Source organism: Poecilia mexicana, unplaced genomic scaffold (genome assembly GCF_051168715.1).
Source record: "Poecilia mexicana isolate PSO_F unplaced genomic scaffold, ASM5116871v1 scaffold_16, whole genome shotgun sequence".
In the NCBI taxonomy this organism is placed as follows: Eukaryota; Metazoa; Chordata; class Actinopteri; order Cyprinodontiformes; family Poeciliidae; genus Poecilia; species Poecilia mexicana.
Genome location: NW_028263385.1, coordinates 22,897,396 through 22,918,102, shown reverse-complemented (window position 1 = coordinate 22,918,102; position 20,707 = coordinate 22,897,396). Strand labels below are relative to the sequence as shown.

Here is a 20,707-nt window from a genome sequence, read left to right as displayed (position 1 = left end):
GAAGAGATTATTAATTCAACTGGCGACAACACAAGCAATGCGAAGAGCAACCAACGCTAAATCATCTAAAACGGTCAAACATCTGTTATTGTTTTGCAACCAGTAAATGCATCATTTTAAGAGCTTCGAGGTCATACTGACAACAACACAATCTGGCAATGCAACAAGAAGTTGGGTGGAAGTATTTTGTCAAGACATGTCTGCTTCAATCAAGTTGTGTGACATTTAGAGAGAGCAAAACAACAGGCGAGTGACAGGAGGGCTGAGCAGAGTACAGTTACGTTGCCTCATAACAGTTTTTTTCTTTCCCCCCCAACTTTCACTTTGTGATGAAATATTTTGGACATGGACATTTTGGTAGGTTTTCTTTGGAAATCTCAGAGTAAAAGATCATTCTACATTCTTTGAGGGATACAGATCAAGAGTACAGTTTTGGCAATGTTAGCCTTGCTATTATTGCTAATTGCTAATATGCTAAAGGTGGGTCAGAAGGTAATCTTTAGAATTTTACTCCGTAAAACCCTGCTGAATGACGACTGCTTTCTGACACAGGACAGGTGAAAGTTTTCCAAAAAAGTGCAGACTTTAAATGAGCCACAAAATGGCGAACTGCATGTCTGCAATGAGCCCAGAAAAGTCAAAGACGTAAAGTCAAAATATTACCAAATTTCAATTTTTGTCTGTTATTTTAGAGGCAATACATTCAATTCAGCTTAAAAATCCGGAAGTTTAGGTATTTCATTGAAAAGTTAAGGAGAAAATAGAAGAAAGGTCAACACAAGACTGAGATTACTGGCGTGTATTTGTGTGCTTATTGTTCAGTAGGCAGGCGAGCCACCTCCACACAGTGATGACGCTCCTTGGGGAATCTGTAGGAGGAAAAAATCTTCATCGAAGAGAAACGCAACGAGGAAATAAAACAGGATAAAGAGAGGCTTCAGGCTTTGAATGAGTAAAGTTATATTCTTCTGTGTATTTTATTCACCTATAATCTTTTCCTTTAGTTTTTCAGGAGATCATCCTATTTCATTCATGTTGAAAATCATTCGTTAGAAGCTTCATAAAAAAAAAAAAAGTATGAATGTTACTGGAAACCACCCAAAAATCGGATTAAAGATTGCAGCCTTTGGCATCGCCATCACTTAGCCGTTTCATGGATGCACATGCAGCTGTTAAACATTAATTCAAGTGACTCACTTGAGCAACACTTATGAATGGCAGGTGTGTGTGTGTGTGTGTGTGTGTGTGGAGACTCTGCCTGTTCTCACACAGCCTGAGAAAATGCGACTGCGCTACATGTAAACGTGCGTGCCAGCGGTTGAGCCTCTGGAAGACTTTTACTGCTCTCCATTTATAGGAAGCATGTGTTCACGCTTCCCGTGTGAGCGAAGAAAACAATGTAATTCCCAGAAACGCTGACACTTCGGGCATTGTGAAGAAACCATTAAAGTCGTGTCCACTGACGTGATTAGCGTGACTGAATAAAATCGCTGTCTTTGGACAATGTGAGCTTCCGATTTAAGATTATATGATCGATTCGTCATGACGGAGCACAATAAAACGTCAATTTGTACCTTATTTCGATTCAGTAATTATTTTTCCACAGAAACACATAAACACGTATTTCAGTCCTCCTCTCCTCTTGACTCTAGCAATCTATTTCAGGACAACAATAAAGTGAAGGAGATATGTTTGGCTTGCTTGAAAGAAAACCGACGCAAAATTATGTTATTAGATTTTAGAGTTGATGTGATGTATGCCTGCCTGCAACCACAGAGTGTTTCCAATACCCACGTACTCTGTAGTTATTCCTTTGTGATCAGGAACATGAGATTAGTCAAAACAAAAAGTCTTTTTTTAACTTGCTATTCAGTCCCAGGATTATGTCTTCAGTTACCAGTTTGGAAAGTTTTATTCAGCCACCTGTGCTTGTGATTTCCAAACTGCTTCAGCAAACCAGATTATTATTTATAGCATCTCCAATATGCTATTAACAACTGATCACTGCTCTGTTCTGTTAGCATTTGTGGCAGGCTGATGAATGAACTCAAAAATAAAACCTAAATCCTCCAATAGATTGTGCAGATAAGTTGCCCTTAATTGAACTCTGGACTGCTGTGATGAAACAGCCTAGACCGTTGCAATTTTACCATCTTTAATGCTCTTTATGGAGAAGTGAAACACTGTCATATGACTAATCAAACCAATGGGGATGTATTCTGATGTCTGAAAGGGAAGGGGGAGTGTGGTTTCCAATCATGAGAAAGTTCTCAAGCCACCAGGAGTGAAAAGCATGAGCACCTCTAATAATGTTGCATTTTTGTAAAATAACGTTGGCTTAGAAAGCTAAACAAACATACCAAACTGCACAGTTACAATTTTTTATGTATGTCCAAAGAAGGCATGATCTGGTATGAGAATCTGTTATGGCTCAATATTCTTAAAATACCACAGTTTTACAGGTTTTGCAAAAAAAAAAAAAAAAAAAAGGTAAATGACATTTCTAATATGCTGCAATTTGTTTTAAATTTAAAACTTAAAACCCTATTTAGAAAACCCAGCTATGCAAAGCAAAAGAAAACTTGTGCTTTTCAAGAGTACAAGCCAGGGGAAGTATGCATCAGTCAGGCCTCTCATGTATAGCTAACAGACCGTGTTTCCTGCAGACATGCTGCGCTCACACGGGAACATGTAGCCACAGTTAACAAGTAAATTTAACATGTGTTACTGTGCAACGAAAGGTTTAGAAAGCATAGAATTGCAGGAAGGGAGTGCTGCACCAATAACTGTCTTTAAATTCTAGATATTGTGATCATAAAAAAAATAACAATCAGACGACTTTTACCCGGCTCTAAGTGTGGTTCTGTTCACTTTAAAGAGTAAAACAGCGTAGAAATCAATAACTTGCACCGCATGTTGCATGTTTAAAATGCTCAAGTCCCAACTAAACGAGCACTTATTGGTTGTGATGAGTTAGCAGGGTCCTCTAAGAAAGATGCAAATGGGTACAACATGGAGTCAGCAGCCTTGACACATTTCTCCTTGGAGAGTCATAACTCTTCAGACACATGAAGATGGTCGAATGGGAGCCCTTTCCCCCTGCATGGACTCTCTTTCACTCTGGAGAAACCTCAAGGACAACTAGTCCTGACCTTATGTGCGGGAACCCCCTCCTCACCTCGCAGTCCAAATCTCACAATTCCAGCACGTCCAGCTGTGTTCAAGACAGCCAACAGATGTAATATCTGAGACAAATCCTAGGTCTGTCCACAATTCTCCTATCAGTGATACATGCTCAGACAATCTTTCCTGGAAAACCCTAAGGAGCTCTTGCGGGATGTGCAAATGGCCTTACATGACTCTCCTAGAGACAAAGGTAGTCAGAGGCCCAGATCAATGTTGCAATGTTATTTCAGCTGCTTGTCTCACAGTAATCCTCTAGCTTCATGTTTTTGCTATTTGAGATTGGAAAATGCATGTGTGTCCTCCAGATTCACCTCAAATCTACGCCCTTCTAAAATCCTGAACAAACAACGCGCCTGCATCAACTAGCATTTCATTCAGCTTCAGAGTTCTGGTGACAAAAAACATGTATTCCTTTCAGGTGTCTTGGAGAGAGAGGGATGCATCTAAAAGTCGCAGGATACAGTAGATTCTGGAGGGACAGGAGTTGAGCTCCCCTGCTTTACAAAATGTCCTAAAATGCTTTTTAATCTTCTAATATCCTCCTGTTTTCATTAGGGAAGAGCCGTCCTTGTCTACTTTGCTTCCTGTTTAATTCATCAGCAAACTCATTTGAGCATTAAACTGCTGATGCGACTGGGACAGCTTTAGCTGCAGGACTATCGATGCATATCTGCACTGAGCAGAAACACGGTGAACAATGCAAACCTATCAAATGTGCATACACAAGCAACAGCACGTCCCATGCAACCCAAATTACCAGCAGATATCAAACTTCATAAAAACTATCCTCAAGTCTGTCTACCACTTAAAACCTATTTTTTTAAGACATATTGGAAATGCACTAAACTGTGTTCATGTAATGTCCAACACAACACTGTGCATAATTGTGAAGTGGAGGGAAAACATTATGAGGGTTGCAAAATGTTATAAACATTTCAATCCTCCTTGATCTAATTACCTTCTAATAAAGCCTGGAGCACTAAGTTGCTTTCAGAAGTTACCTAATTACTAAATAAAGTTAACCTGTGAATAATTTAATCTTGTCATAAACAGCTAATCCGTCAAGGCTCCACAGGTTTGTCAGAGAACAATGGCGATCATACAGCATCAAGAAACATGCCAGACAGGTCAAGAATAAAGTCGACTACCTATCGCAGGATTAGGTACATAAACAATGCCATCACCCCAAACTGAAGCAACCAAGACACCCATGACAATTCTGGAAGACCAGATCCACAGCTAAGAGTCTAAATTTTTCAACGGCATAGCTATTTTTTGTTACTTCAACAAAACTGACCTTCACTGGCGAAGAAGAGAAGAAAAGTAATGCTAAGAGAAAGACAGAAGAAGTCATGTCTGCACTTTGCCAAGAGTCATTGAAGAAAAACATGTAGAAGAAGGTGCTGTGGTCAGATTAGACCAAAAAATTAAATGTTTTGGCCAACATGCAGAATGAATTGTGTGGTGGAAAACTTAAAAAAAATAAATAAAATAAAATAAAAAATCCCTCCACTTAAAACACGGCAGTGGCAGCAACCTACTTGCTTTTCTTCAGAAGTTTTGTGATGGCCTAAAGCAAATAATATTCGAGAAAGCTCAAAATAAGTTTGCGACCAAAATCTGAACAAGTTCACTGAACAAGTGGCAGCGCAGGCCACCGCAAAGAACTTTGCAGGTTTACAAGGTTTGCACTAAGAATACGAGTGGGGCTGCATGTGGGGGTCGAACATACAACTGCAGTGATTAAAAAGGTCTGTGCAGCAACACGGAAGCATGCCTGGGATTCCAGAGGTCTCTCCAGGAGAGCGTTTTTTGGGTGGTCTTATCTTCCGCAGGAGAATTGATGCAAAAACACACGGCTGGAAGATGTGGTTAAGGACCTGCCTTCGGGGGAAGAGGTACAACGTGTGGGAAAGCGCTGGGAGACTTGACATGCTTATCTGTAAACACATGGAGAAGGCTTTAGAGGGCTTCCCACGGCAGTATTCATGGAGCACAGAATCAGTCAGAAGTGGATTTTGTTTAGCTTTCATTGTATACATCTGACATCTGCGGAGCACTTGAGGAAAAACTACATCCTAAAAGCCTCGTTCTCTTTTTGCTCTTATATTTTTCTTTCTTGCTGGGGTTTACAGTAAGATCCACAGCCCATCTGTGCAGAGCCTGTGTGTGTGTGTGTGTGTGAGCCCACACACACAGTAACATAATCTAGTGATAGAGATTGCAGCAGATTTAAAGCCGCATCACATAATAATGCATCGTCTAAATTAATTTCAGCGCCACAATGCCACCTGATCCAGAGATGAACTTTAAAATGACTGAATAAGAAAGATGCACGAGAAGCATAACACAAAAAAACTAGCTGTTTCACACACATTAAAGCTTCCTTTCCCACACGTAGAACTTTTGAGATGAAAGGATACATTTTTGCAGCCTGGCTCATATTTTTCTTTCAACAAGAACAGCTTATCATTTATTAGACTCGGCTTCTATTGTGACAAACAACCCCGTTTTTAAATGCCACGATTACGTACTCCAAATGAATACGAATGAAAGCTTCGATGAGAGAGACTGACATTTACACGTGTCCTCCTAGAAAATAACGTTTCTTCCCTCATGTGTCACGCATGATGGAAACACCTACCCAGATCCAGCAGCCAGAACTTGCAGCTGTCTGAGGGGTCTTCCCCTGATAAATCCATTGAGAAAAACGGGCTCAAAGACACCAAGGACTCGATCCCACGGGCCATGTTCGCTTAGTATATAAGCCTCTTGACTCCCGACTTATTCTGTTAAAGCATTTCCACACGTATGAGAGTTTTTACGAGGAAGAAGAAGGAAAAAAAAATAATCAGCCTAACCTAATCCGAACTGCTTTGGAAAAGGTCTTGTAATTAAATAAACGCTGCCGATATTCCACAGAGAGAAAGTGAGAAGTCCAGTGTGAGGCGAAAAGAGAAGTCAAATGCTGCATTATAGTGTAGGATGTTATCCTCTCCCTTTCTTTGTATCTTCTTTTCCTCCCTCCCTCCCTAGCGAGTGGGCTGCTGTGAGGATATCTCCTGTTCCAAAGGGACGTCTGGAAACATGCAGCTCATCTACCGTATTACCCTTTGTAGAAGCGCCCACATGAGCCGTGTGGGCGGGTGCATATTTTACAGGCATTAGGATGCATACAAGTTGTGCAGTATGCTTGGAATAAATATAGACTCTGTTATGAAATCCATCTGAAGTGAACAGGAAAAAAAAGGGTTCATCAGCAAATATGGAGGTGAGACACACAAAGATGCCTCAGTGAAGCTAAATGGGAGCCATAGGCAGCTTCAAGGCTACTAACAGTGAGGATATAATTAATATGTGTATGATTGTCAGCAAGTATGTACAAAAAAAAAATAGAACACCAACTGCTCTGAAGACCGATGCCTCTGTGTGGGCGCTTCACTAGTTTGTTAAAAAAAAAGTTAACAGACAGAGAGGATGAAAACGGAAAGATTCCTGGACAACAGTCTGATTTCCTGAACAGTCACTTTCTCAAGACTTGGGCAAAAAAAAAAAAAAAGAAGAAAAAACTTACTGATCATTAAAAAAGAAAGAAGATGAGAAAATAGCAAACATGTTTTCCTCATTTTTTTTGTCCACCTCCTACACAGAGGCATTTTTTTTTTTTTTTTTACTAGAACAACCCCTGCAGGGAGAGCTTCCTTTTCATTACTTTCTCCGGTCACATGAAAAACAACACAAACTGAATGTGAGGGTGCAGTCAAGGAATCAAAAACACGACAGGACAAAGGAACCTAACAGCCGGAGTCGAAAGTGTTCAATAAGTGTTTGGGAAATTCGTCCCTATTTTCTACTGGACTCTTGTAGTAAATCATACAGCTAACTCCAAAGTCCGGGCAAGTTGTCATTTAAATACAAATGCAAACTTTTCTTCTACCAAGTACAAGGAAGCTGCAAGCCAAATATTTCTATGCTTTATCTCCATAGAAACAAGCAGCCCAGCTCTCACCCACTCTTCCAGATTCCAAAAACCAAAATGCACATTTAGAAGATAAGACAGCAACCATCTTACATTTTGGTCTCTTTTGTTGTTGTCATCGTTGTTTAATTTAATCAGTCTTCAGGCAAATGATTTCAAGTGTTCAGTTGACAGGTAAAAAGACTAGTATACGTAACTAGACGTACAAGCAAGTATGCTATTGTAGAAGCTGGGGATAATACTATCAATTTTGTGCAAAACGTTTACTGAGTAAAGATGTCTCAAAGTTAGCCATTTTCAGAATCAACAAGGTGCTTAAAATACAATCTGAGAACGCAGATATATGAGAAAATATATAATAGGGAATATATATATTCAATATCGTTTTTTTTTTCCTCAGGCAAGACTTAGCAGATCGCAGGAAGGCAGAATTACAACAAAATTGCTCTGCTTTATCCTCTTACAGTTTCTACCTTTGTCAAGACGCACGCTAAAGTTAAAAAATGTCCACAGCCTTTGGAAATTCTGAGCTTTAAGGTTCTTAAGAAAATACACAAGGCCACTACTGTTTTAGTAATGCTAACTGTGCTAATCGCTAATATATGACGATGAAGTCAACTCAATGTCTACTAGATGATTTTTACAAAACGTTGCTTACAGCGAAAGAAAGCTCGCCACGGGAAGGCTTTTTAAAAAAACTGTTCTTAAATAACCTCACAGCTAGTAAGACATCAGAATTGATACCGGCAGTCAAAACTTTACACAAAACTGAAATTAACCACACAAAAAAAAATTGATTGGTGCAGCTCAACTGGAGACCATTCCTCAAGAGTCCGAAACCAACACCTACATGACCAAAAGAAGAACATTCCGCACAACGCCATGAAATGGATCAGACGGGGCTTTCTAGTCTCTCAGCGAATCGCAGGATTGCAAGAAAGCAGATGGCACCGGATGATATCATTGCACTGACCCACAAAAAGCTGAAACTGAGCTGTCCCTGAGGACAAAGAAGCAGCACGAGGGAATGAAGCAGTGGTTAGACTCTTATGCTGGGAAAAAAAAATGCATAAAAGCGCTTTTAGCACCACAACAAACATGCTAACAGCTTCTCATAATGACTAATGGAGTTTCTGACATCACATCCTCTGTCATTTCGCCACATGCTGTTTCATGTTTAAGCCAAGAAGAGGGCTTCCAAATGTAATGATAAGGTAGGTAGCTGCTGGGAGGAAGTGAGAGGAAGTCATGAAATTTTCTTAAAGATAATTATTAGAGCTGCGCTTCAAATATGATCTTCACTGTTGCATAGCAACACTTGGAAATACATGTTTGTGTTTCCCGAAGCAGTTACTGAATAAGAAACTCAGGCTGTGCAGGTCAACTGTGATATGTTTGCAAATAAAGAAGGAATCCTGTTAGGTGTCGCATGTTCATGTGCGTAACTGTGATACTTGAATAGAAGTTTTGAGCTTGGCTTTCACATTGAAGACAAAAAAAAAAAAGATATTTGTCAGATATATTTCAGTGTGATCAAATATTTTTCAATCCACTTGAGCTTTAAGAAGTGAGGAAAACACTCTGGTCCTACCTTTGTGGTTGAATAGCCCCTCCATTTCCATGGAGGACCGGGAGTGTGCAATGCAGAGGATGGAGCAGGGAACGATTCCCTCCTGAGCAGGGGAGCGGTCCGTGGTCCTGACCAAGCACCAGTCTGGTTTGTCATGAAGTCGCTCCAGAACCTCCACGGTCTGGCCTCGGCGTACGGTAAGCTCCCCATTGCTGCTGCCGTTACTGGCCACAAAGTCGTGGATCACCACCGTCAGTTCGCAGCCACCAGAGAGCTGTGATGGAAGTAGCGAATGATGTCTGATTAATATTTCAGATGCAGAGAAATGGGGCTGGTGAGAGGAATCTGTTGATTTGTAGCTTAATTGTCTTTGACCTGTTTTGTTGCTCCCTGAAAGCACCGTACATTGGTACAGCCAGGTCGTGCTAATACCAACACTCTTCAGAGTGGACAGTCGGAATATTTACTGTAGTGTCATTATGATGTTTAAGATGGAATCAGAGAAAACAGAGGTGTAAGCAGCGATTTTATTGGAAATTGTATTTTCTATGAAATGTTGAGACATTTTTACGGGTCATTCAGGCTGCGTGAGAGCGAGACATTCAGCAGATAACAGCAAGGCTGGACTAGGTACAGAAAAGTGGCTCTGTTTTATCTTTTTCGTGCTTTCAGCCTAAGTACTTATGGAACAAGTTGTATTTGGGATCTTTTTTCATCCATTTAAAAAGCCAACAGATTACAATTTTCCTAAAGAATAAACGCAGGGTTGACAGTAATCTGTGACTTGAGCTGTGCTAATCTTACTAATCTTTGATATAAAATCAAAAGGTTTAAAATGCCGACTCTGCACATGATCTTGTCTCGTTTTTAAAAGAAACCCTGTCTTATGTTGACTGCTCTCAGCAGCAAGGCTAGGAAACCTATTATGAATGCAGAAGTCTCTAAAATCAGAACCAGCAGGTCTGAGTTTTACAAAACACAGATTGAAAATCTGCCACAAAATTCTGATCAATGCATTTGTAAAACATTTTTTTATTTGTTGACTGTTAACATGGCTGCATAACATGCATGGAAATATTTAGGATCAAAATAGTAAACATGAGTGAATTATAACACTAGGGTAGCCTAGTGTTGTTTTAGTCAACGTTTCATCTTACAAAATATTATACAAATTCAGACCCAACATAAATTTGAGGTTTTTTTTGTGTCATATTTAAGCATCTTTTTAGTACAAATGTAATGTACCGAATCTGTAATCAATAAATCTGCTGTGACAATTATTTTACTAATATGTAGACTAATGTATGTTGCTATACATATATCGATATGTATAGCAAAAGTGAGAGCAATAAAGTGAAAAAATTACACGCAGTAATGATGACAGACCTAATTTAGCTAAACAGAAAAAAAAACACACTATCACACAATCTGACTTTAAATTAGGCTGTTTGTTGCTTTTAACGCTTTGATGTAAAATGACAGGTAGAGAAAATGTCGTTATATGAAAAATAAATCTTCATATGACAATGCAGAAAAAAAGGACGATAGTTATTAGAGGTTACTATCAATGTTAGTATTATTTAAACAAATTCAATTAAAGAAGTGCATACACTATAGTCATGAGCTCCATTGCCAAATCATCCATGAAGGAAAAAGTCCATATTTACAACATACCCTCTGATAGTGTGGCAGAGCCAGAGAGCTGAGGAGCTGAGAGACAGGATTAGAGATCTTCTCTTCCAGTTTGTCAATTGTCTTCCACTCCCTCATCATGAAAGATGGTCAGAAAAGCAAAACAAGTTCTGGAGCGCTGACTGATTTTCAGCAGGGATCTCTAAAATGTTCCTCAATCACACTCAGAAGATGGTTACTCGACAAGGAGCTGTCACCCAAAGTAAGGTCACGCTCATTTTCTGAAATGTTGGTTGAGAAGCTACGTGGAATATATTTGAAGCTCTGGTCAAAGTTGAAAAATGATCCACAAGCTCTTCTTTGAAGTCCTCACTTTTAGACTACCGACGCTTAGATGATTTCCTCAGGAAGATCTTCTCTCGGCAGCAGAGCAATTTAATCCATCCTTCCTCTAACAAATGCTTCCAAAAAAATAAAAATAAAATTGACCTGGCTAAGGCCCCCACTTCATCACTAGCAAAAACAGACTCCAGAAAAGCAGAGAGGAAGAAAACTGCCCAAATTTTAGAGAGACGTCTGTGATCGATTAATGTGACGGGATAATGCCGTGCTCTCCTGTCTGGCAAGAAGACGAGCATCCTCTGTGAAAAGAGAGTGGGAGGCTGAAGCTGCTGACACACAAGTCAGTCACTTCAACAGAAAAACACACCGGAACAGGAGCGCGCGCGCACACACACACACTCCCCACCGCCCGCTACCCCACGCCAGAAGCACAAGCATGCCACTGTCACTGCCTCCTGAAAGAAATGTCTCATCTGAGTACCCGCAGAAAGACGGGGCACACAGAGACGCATTCAAAAAGTGGGAATGGGACGCCCATTCAAATGTGCACGTGTTCCTCTGTGTTCTTGGATCTTTATGCAAGTGAGCATGCTCCGAACTGAGGGGACAATTCTTAATTAATTAGCTTCTTTGATGATTTTGACGGGAGCGGGCAGATGCACAAGCAGACACGGACTTGTTCACCTCCCATCTAAAGCAGTCCTGTGTTGCATAAAGCAGCTGCACAAGTCGAGATTAGCGCTACTCTAGCAGAAGCTGTGAAAGCTGAACATTATAATTTTCTTATTCTCCTGATTGCCGAGGAAGCCCGATGAGGGCCGATCTGGGGTAAATCCAAGTCAAGTGTGAAAATAATGACCCGATCCACTCCTCGGATTTATAATTAATACAACACGAAGGCAGAGGAAGGATTTTATTTCTTTATTTTTATATCCGACTGTGCTGGGTGTTAGCTTTACAATTGATCATACTGAGCGTAGGAGGATAAGCCTTCTGTGGTGTGATTGCCACATATAACCAAAGCTGATCGTTACTGTTCCCAGAGAGCAAGGATTTTCTCTCTCTACCACACACACACACACACACACACACACACACACCCCCCCCCCCCACACACACACACACACACACACACACACACACACACACACACACTGTATTATAGCTCTGTCAGATGGGCCGTTTCTTTCACTCAACACAATCAAACACTTTCACAGGAAGTGATTTCCAGACAGTTGTCTGCATCCTTCCAGTTTGCAGTTTCTGACGGAAATGTGTGACGGTACTCATCCTGACCAATCACAGAACGGCTACTTATTGACAAACAGAAATAGCTTTGTGTCTTGTGACACAGGTAGATACTTAAAACTGTATAAGCAATGCCCAGTTTAGGTGCTACCTGGCAGATATAAAGTTGAAGAATTGTGTGTGTGACTGTGTCCAACCTTGTCACTGTCCAGTGTGTTCTGGGATGTCCGGGAGGCGATAGAGATGGTATCTGGTTGGCTGCTAGCATCTCCCTGGCTGTCTAGATCCTCTCCATCCCTTCAGACATACAAAAACATTGAATGGTATTCATAACATTGAATCTCGCTTTGATACAGCGCAAAAGTATTCACATCGCCTGAAAGCTTTGCATTTTATCACATCTTTGCCACAAACTTCATTGTGTTTATTATGCACTAACTGTCATAGACCAACAGTTAGTGCATTATTGTCAAGTAGAGGAACATAGTTGATCATTTTCGAACCTTGTCATAAGTGAAAAATCCCAAATGTGTGTCAGATGTTTTTATTCGGCTGTACTGAGTCAATAATGTGTAAAACTACCTTTGCACTGCAATTTGACCAGACAGTTTGTGCACCTTCTTCAAAATTGGTGCCAATTCTATGTTTTGCTTAATCACACAAAATCGTCAAAAATGAAGTTGGTGGCTGTAACATGACAAAATAAGTACAAGTGTAAGGATTTTCAATGGCAGCTTTTACTTTCTACACCTGCTGTGTTTTGTAATCCTGATCATATAACTATTTTATATCTGGCCGTATGTCTTTCAAGCCTGGGTCAGTATTATCTTTGCTTACCGCCTGCCTTTGTGTTTAGCAGTAGTGGCTTTAGGGATGTGAATGGGCTCCTTCAGAGCTCCACGCAGGAGGACAGTTCTCTCCTGGATTACTTCCCTGATGTGCTTGATCCAGTCCTGCTTGTTCTCTATACTTGATGCCTGCAGGAAAGAAAAAAATAAATAAATAAAAATCACATGAACGGTTCAGACAAAGCATATGAAAAACTCTTGAGTACTTTGAAAAAGGCAGAACATCAGATTTTGTTCCTCAACGAAGGAACGAGAGCAGGTAGATGTTTTTCACAGAGTGTAGATGTTGACTCATGGCATTGTGTAAGCATGTAGAGAGCGCAGAATGACGTCTGTTGTCAAAATTATTGTTCCATCTGATCCCACGATCTGTTTGATCTTATTTAATCTTGAGTCACTATTCCATAATCAATAGAGTCCTTTTCTATTTCACTAAGCAAACAGCTACAGTGCTTGCTGTAGTGGTGTGTTATATAAGACGCTGTTTAAATTGGTGTTTTATACTTTGTGTTGAGTTAGCTGCAGCTACAGTACTGCACAAAAGCTTTGGAGTGCCACCTACTGCCATGCAGGCCAACCTCGGGGCTCCTATTAAGAGAGGAAAAATTCCAAAACTTATTAACCCTTTTTAAAACCTTTTGACTCGTTATATCCTCTCTTATGCCTGGATTCAGAAAATGCTGTGGGCAAACACACAGAGATAACAGCGTCACAATAATCAGCATTTATTCAAGACAGATGCATACTATCTCCAGAAAAGCACATCACAAAACATCAGAAAACTCAGAGCACAAACAACACATGAATTTACCTGAGAGAGGGAAAAGGACAAAAGTTGGAAACAACAAACAAAAAGCAAAGACGTCTTTGGAGAAATTGCAAAGAGCAAAATCTGATTTGTTACTCCTGTGTACAAACCTTTATAGTAAAGGCGTATTCTTGTCTTTAATTTATTCAAATAAGGCGTATCTTTGCTCATACAACCAGGAGCTGTCTCGGACCGTCTTTAAGTTAGAAACTCTCTGCAATTTGTTTTCAAGATCAAACACCAGTTGTCACCTTTATCTAAACAAAGTGGAAGCAGAGCTTCTCCTCCACTGGCCTGGACTCCTGATGTTTTATGACTTTTCACAGATCAGTGTGAAAGCTGGAACTTCTCCTGATTGTTTCCCACACAGACAAAGGGCAGTTCAAAAAGATCTTAACAAACCATCTGCTGTAACTACAGGTAAGACAAAGGTCAATAGGGCAGAATAAGTTATTAATCTCAAACTATAATTAGGCTATTTCAATCAAGCCATGTTAAGTTTTAAAACTAGCATATTTTAAATTTATTTTCTTAACACTCCCTAACCTCCTTCTACGCACACGACAATCAGAAGTGCAATTTCATATAAAATCTTTCAGACTACACCTTCAACTTTGAGTGATGTAACGAAGGAAATTGCAGAACACTACTCTGTCATACCTTGAGGACAATCTTGTTGTCTGAGGTTGGCGTCCTGCCCAGCCACAAGGCAAACTTACAAGGATCCCCCTCCACATGTTCTGTCACTCCAAGCTCTGATGTCTGTAGAAAAAAAAAGAAAAAGTACAACAGGAATTACACAACAAGAGAACAAGTCTTGTTGACTTACACAGCACATGTCCTAAGGATTTACACTAGCAAATTAAGGGTCTTCTTACAAAGAGCTTGCTCTTGTAGAGGTATTTACTGCGGCCGTTCGAGTCTTTCACTTCCTTGCTGAAGACCAGGGACATCTCAAAGAGAAACAGATGTCTGTCACGGCCTTTCCGGATGAGAGTCTTGGGATCCCACACCTGGAAGGACTCCTGGAGAATCAGCTCCCCCTGGGAGTCTATGTTCCCGTCAAACCCTGAGAAACCAGAAGATGAAACTGAGCCAGTGATCTATTGAGCTGTGCTAGTATTTGGACACAGCATGCGGTACTCTTCAAACATTTTCACGTCTTGTTGCGATACATCTGCAAACATCAAAGTGTTTTATGGGGATTTTATGTGACAGATTAAGTCATGGGACACTTACGAGGAAATTTTGGGGCTAAGGGCTAAAATTTTAATAAATACAAGTTTGTTTTTCTTTGTTTATTTTCCACTTCACTACTTTGCGTCGGTCTATCATAAAATCCTAAAAAACACATTAAAGATTGTGGCTATAACATGAAGAAATAGGACAAAGGTTACGAGGTAACATTCAGTTGAATGACATTGGTGTTAGATTAAAAAAATAATAATCTCAAGGCAGAATAATCACCAGATGCAATAGATCAGAATGGGAATCTTTTTTTTGGTTTTGTTTTCTGAATAAAACTGTAACAGTGTAGTGGAAGTGCATGTGCGTATGTGTGCGTGTGTGTGATGTCTGGTTCTACATGCCTTCCAGCATAGAGAGGTGCATGGCATCATTGGCTCTCTTTGGAACACTGAGCATCACTTCCAGGCCATCCTTGATTTCACCTTTCCCCTCTTCACAGCATGTCAACAACTCCTTCAGTGGAAGAACATCCATATGTACATGTTTCAGAAACCATGCTACGAAATCCAAAATAATTTGAAGCGTGAATCTGTTTCCACTCCTTCTTTCTAGGTCTAACATTTCCACTTCCAAACATAAAAAAAATTGCAGGTGACTAATCATGTCGCCGAAATTCATTTGAAACTTGCTCTACCTTTAGAAGTAATTGGTATTTTGTGATTCGTTGAACGGGCTTGATGAGGTAAGAAGAGATGGAGTTGGCAAGGCGATGTCTTTGTTGAATTTCCTGTGGATCAAAATAGAAACACGTCTTAAACTAAGCAAGATATTTTTTTATTTTTTTTATTTCATGGTTTAAAGCAAGTAAGTCAGAATTTCTGACAATTTAAAGATTTACTTACGTCAAAGTAGGGTCCAGCATGTTCCAGGATGAGCTGAGTGGAGTCAGGTTTGTTCTTGCAGTAGTTCACATACATCTGGAATTTGTCAGCCTAAGTAGGAGATTTCATAAATGTGTTATAATCAAGATGCGAACCCTAATTTTAAAACTAAACACCAGTTAAAACAGCAATTTCTCCCTCAAATATTCTATAATTTGAGGGAGAAATTGAAATTGAGAGAGCAATTACCGACCTAACCAAAGTAATATGACCACAGTTTTATTTTAAAAAATGTGTTCAAATTTCAAATTTATAGTGTTGTAAAATCATTATCATAACTACTTGAAATAAAAACACAGCAAACACAGATGCTCACTTACCCAGGTCACAAAACAATGGCCGACATCCTCTGGAAGCTGCTCATACTTCTCCAGCTCCTTCAAGAAGATACTGTTTGGAGAGGAAAAAATATTCAAACATAGATTATTAATCACCTTGCCTCTGTGAAATACCTGTCCACCTGAAATGCAAATACTATTTCTACACATTGTCGCAGATTGCTGCTAAACTGACTTGTGATGAAATTCGTAGAGGTCCTGCATGTTCCCAAAGATGATGTGTTCCTTGTTGACGATGCCAGGAGGAATCTCCTCGACGCCACTGGTCATTTCCCACAGGTAAGTCTGCACAAATGCAACCATATGAAAACAGTTGCTTACATAAATTTAATCAATTTAATTACTGAAACGTTAATGAACACATGTACAATTTAAGAGTGACAAATCAAGACAATAGGATTAATTAGAAAAAGCATCTGAGGCAATACTCACATCCATACATTCACGTAGGTCTCTGACATATGCTTTCTCTGTTTGGATCAGCTCAGCCATTATAAATCTGGAAGAGCGAAAAGGACTCAATATGATAGTAAAATTTGTCAAATATACATAAAAAAATTTTTTTTAAGTTTGCTGCAGGTAAAACTAAATAACAAATGGAAGGAAATGAAACAAACCAGAATAACACAAATCATTTTTAGTTAATTGTAATCTTTGAATGTGCAATGTGAACGTAACATGCAGCCAAACGCTGCACATTTTGCTTAACATGTATTTCAAAAAACATAAACAATAAGTCATTTGATTGTTACATTATGATGACCTGCTTTGCATTTCAAAGCAGCTATTTCACTCTGCTGTTTTGAATCCATGGTTAAGAGCATGGAAATATCAATAAATTACTTTATTGATATTATTTATTTTTCATAGTTTTTTTTTTGTGGTCATGTCTTTAAGCGTTTTCTGTTTTTAATCTCAAATGCAATATTGGTTTCTGCATTTAGCATGGCTACTGGATTACACTCCCCTGCCTGTAATTTTATTCAGACATTGTGTTTTTTTTAACTCCAGCTGAGAGCAGTACAATGTTGATTTCCCATATTTTTTGCATACAGCTGGCATATAAATAACATACTTGCACCTGAGGGAAAAATCTGCCAGTATTAGATGGAAGCAATATCCTTGATGCACTTTTGGGACGTTATTGTAAAGTGTGTAATTGGCGATGGTAGAAAGCAGGCTTCTTGGTGGACGGATTCCTCTGAAGGTCCCATAAATCATTTACAAATGCCTTGGAAATTAAATGCAACATGAATATGATTTGAGAAATATTTACAAATCACTGATTAATCTGTGTTTCCACTCATTGAAAGCTCATATGAACATTTCCGTGTTAATTCTGAAGTCTTTAGGGCAGTGGTCCCCAACCCTTTTATTACCGCACGGACCGGTCACAACTGAACTTTTGCTGCGGCCCGGGGGCGGGAGTAGGGTTGCATAGGTCGCGCTAGACTTTTTTGTTTTTCGTCATTTTGACCGACAGGATTTTTTTAAAAAATCGTTACTTTTACCCGTCAAATTATAATCACGTTAATATCGGTTATTTAGCCGCACTTTTATGCGGTTTAGTTAATATTCACCCAGTTGAACGTGAATCCAGATCCCATCACACATTAAGCAGATAAATGCATCTAACGTTTTCTCCGTAGTGACAAAAACCACCGACTGTGGCCCCAATAACTTATAATAAATTAAATTAAGCGACTCCACTTAAATTACCAGCACTTCACCTCCTGGGTCTGAACGCACAGCTTCACAAATTCCTCCTGGTTCGCATCTGCAGAGAAATCTGCGCTGGTTCATCGGGCAGTTGGATCCCAACCGATCCATTGAACTTTTTTGTTTTTTACCCTGTGCGATCCGGGCATGCGACGATTTATTTATTTTATTTATTTATTTATTTTTTGCTTGGTTTCACTTCCCCGAAACAAATGTTATGTCTGCCGCGCTTCTGAGCGCCGCCATCCTTCTGGGTGCGGGAGGGTCACGTCTTCAGTTCCGTTAGTTAAAGCCACTGGGTGAGTAAAGTTTAATTCTTTGCAGCGGCAGAGCCGCGTCCGCGTTGGTTGTGCAGCCGCAGCGAACTGCGCTTGTTACGATCTAATTAATTTGTGCACCTTTATTTATTTCCTCAAGATAAACTGCCGGCTCCTCTGTTTAAACTATAAATGGATTCAACATTGCATTCTCTTTAGTTTTCTCTGTTCTGAATGTAATGGAGACTGAAATTAAACGCGCCATTTCTACCAAAGCTTTTGAATGGGCTTCCTAACCAGACGCTCCAAAGCGTCCGGTCCATAACTCTTCAACACGCCACCAGCTCCCGGTCAGAAAGACGCATTTAGGTCAGTGTCCATGAGATGATATTCACAAAGGATTCTTTTACTGATTGATTTTAGTTGCCTCAGTTATGAACTCTTTGCGTAAAGTCTATCATAATTAAGGGTGTTAATTATGACCCAGGAGGCGGCACCCTGCTACAGAGCCAAGACGGGCCGGTGGAAACGGGGTCACTCCGAAATAGAGCCGAGCCGAGCCGAGCCGAACCGGGTTGTTGAAGTAGAGCCGGTGGAAAAGGGGCAATAGAAAGTCATGAAGCAAATCAGAACAGCGGAGAGGACTTTACAGAATGTCGCCAGTGAACGTCCATGAGTAGAAGGAACAAAACAGGACCAGCAGAGGGCGGTGTTGTCACATAGAACAGAATGGAATGGGTCAAATACGTCACAGGGTCCGAGCTGCGTCACGTGTTCCCTCATGACGTAATTATTATACGACTTAAAAGTATTTTTAGGCGTTTATAGCGTGCTGGTCCGGGATAAATCCATCCTCCTGTCTCTTCTCTGGGCCTTTTCCCCGTTGCAAAGAAACTTTCCAAAGACATCTGATCCGTTTCTTACTCATTTTGCTGCTTGTGTAAGTAACCGAGAGAATCCGGTTAACGGATTTTCAAAATAAAAGATCCTCCAGACTCAAATAATACATAAAACGGAAATATTAAATTTTTTCTTGTGCGGCCCAGTACCAATTGGTCCACGGACCGGTACCGGTCCACGGGTTGGGCACCACTGATTTAGGGCACAAGATGAAGTCAAACCTGAAGTCTTAAAGGCGATTCACATCGTGGTTACATTGGATTTGGAGATTTTATCATTAAAACTGTCACTTTAGGTGGCCATCTTGTTAAGGATTCCTGTAGTTTCCCAAAGGTAGCTTAATCGTTCCTCAGGAACTTTGGGTTGCGCTCTTGGCTGCCATGTGCTTGTTTATTTGTCAAGTTTTTGAAATATTTCTTGTTTTTAGGAACTAGACATAACTAAACTTTGCTGCAAGACTGAACACAAAAAGTAAACACATTCAATAGTCTAGAAAACTATAACTCTAAGACTCAGTAGCTACCAGGTGAGCAGAAAAAATAGGTCTAATTCTTACTCTTTTCTTCTTGCTGATTTCCTCTTTTCCTCATTGAGTTCATGGGCAGCGTCTCTTAGCTTGACCTCTGACCCCGGAGCGGTAGCTGGGATGATGTCCAGTTGCAGCTCTTTGCTCTGTACACACAACAGGTTGTGGTTATTATGTGGCACGCAGCAGCTAGATGGGATATCCAGCACTGTGTGGTGTTTGCCTTCTGTTGGCAGATGTTCGCTAAACAAAGTTTGAACAGCAACTTGCGGTAAACAGACGACGATACCATCTGTTCTCTGCACACCATAAAATAAAACGCAGCAGTGGGACTGGCTGATAAAAAAAAAAAAAAAAAATCCTTAAGGCAACACAAAGCCTGATTTTCTTTTGTTGTTGTTATTAAAGTCTATTAAGTTGTCATGGTCTTATTTTTAAAACCTTTTGAAATCTCTTTGCGAGTTTCTCTATGTACCAATAGTGTATGTCCTCACAAAAAAAAAACAAAAAAAAAACATGTCACTCACAGCCTTGTTTGAATCGGAAGAGATGCCAAGCGCCGTTTCCAGGCTGGTTCGATATTTGTCCATGCGGAGAGAGAAGTCCCTGTAGCGCTTGTCCACGGAGGACACCCATTTCTTTATCTCCAGGGCATGGGCGTGGCCCTTGTCACAAAACCCATCCGCCAGCTGGATCAACAGCTTCACCCGCTCTTTGGTTTGCTGTCAATAGAGGGACATTCAGGGAGGGCAGCAGAGAGGGAGGAGAGAGAGGTGGTGCCAACAGAGAAAAGGTAGATGAGCGAAAGAAAGAGTTGGGAATCATGTGTTGCTTCGTGGACACAATAGCGTGCTTTCTGACACACAATAACAGTGACACAGCAAAGAGGACAATGCAGTGCCCCTGGAAATGGGCCTCACAGCCGAGCGCCGGACTGACTGAGCGAGCACAACGCGATAATCAGATAAAAACAGAGAGAATCGCCACGAGCAGGAAAGCCAGAGAACGTAAGACCTGCACGTACCTTTGCTGTGATCTGGAAGTCTTCGTGCTCTTTCAGTAGCTCCTGCGTGTGGTGAATGCTCGACCCAGTTGATGTGTGCGTGGACAGGTAGAACTCCCCGGTGTCGTGGATCCACTCCAGGGCCTGGCGAAACGACCAATCATGAGAGAGGACAGAGGCGACACAGTGATGGCCTACGTGTCCAGGATTTGAATCTTAAGA

At 40.4% G+C, this 20,707-nt stretch overlaps 1 protein-coding gene across 1 annotated transcript in view; it reads right to left on the bottom strand.

Moving 5' to 3' along the window:
• The window catches only part of triob (trio Rho guanine nucleotide exchange factor b), a 99,532-nt gene that overhangs the window by 13,893 nt on the left and 64,932 nt on the right, over positions 1 to 20,707 (bottom strand). Inside the window, exons 24-37 of the mRNA XM_088013894.1 lie at positions 20,507 to 20,629; positions 20,010 to 20,204; positions 19,513 to 19,628; positions 16,513 to 16,579; positions 16,256 to 16,365; positions 16,063 to 16,132; positions 15,704 to 15,793; positions 15,496 to 15,588; positions 15,203 to 15,314; positions 14,492 to 14,682; positions 14,274 to 14,375; positions 12,795 to 12,934; positions 12,155 to 12,254; positions 8,757 to 9,009 (exon numbers count right to left, since the gene is read on the bottom strand). Of these exons, the coding sequence (XP_087870020.1) occupies positions 8,757 to 9,009; positions 12,155 to 12,254; positions 12,795 to 12,934; positions 14,274 to 14,375; positions 14,492 to 14,682; positions 15,203 to 15,314; positions 15,496 to 15,588; positions 15,704 to 15,793; positions 16,063 to 16,132; positions 16,256 to 16,365; positions 16,513 to 16,579; positions 19,513 to 19,628; positions 20,010 to 20,204; positions 20,507 to 20,629 (1,762 nt within the window). The remainder of the gene's footprint in view (positions 1 to 8,756; positions 9,010 to 12,154; positions 12,255 to 12,794; positions 12,935 to 14,273; positions 14,376 to 14,491; positions 14,683 to 15,202; positions 15,315 to 15,495; positions 15,589 to 15,703; positions 15,794 to 16,062; positions 16,133 to 16,255; positions 16,366 to 16,512; positions 16,580 to 19,512; positions 19,629 to 20,009; positions 20,205 to 20,506; positions 20,630 to 20,707) is intronic.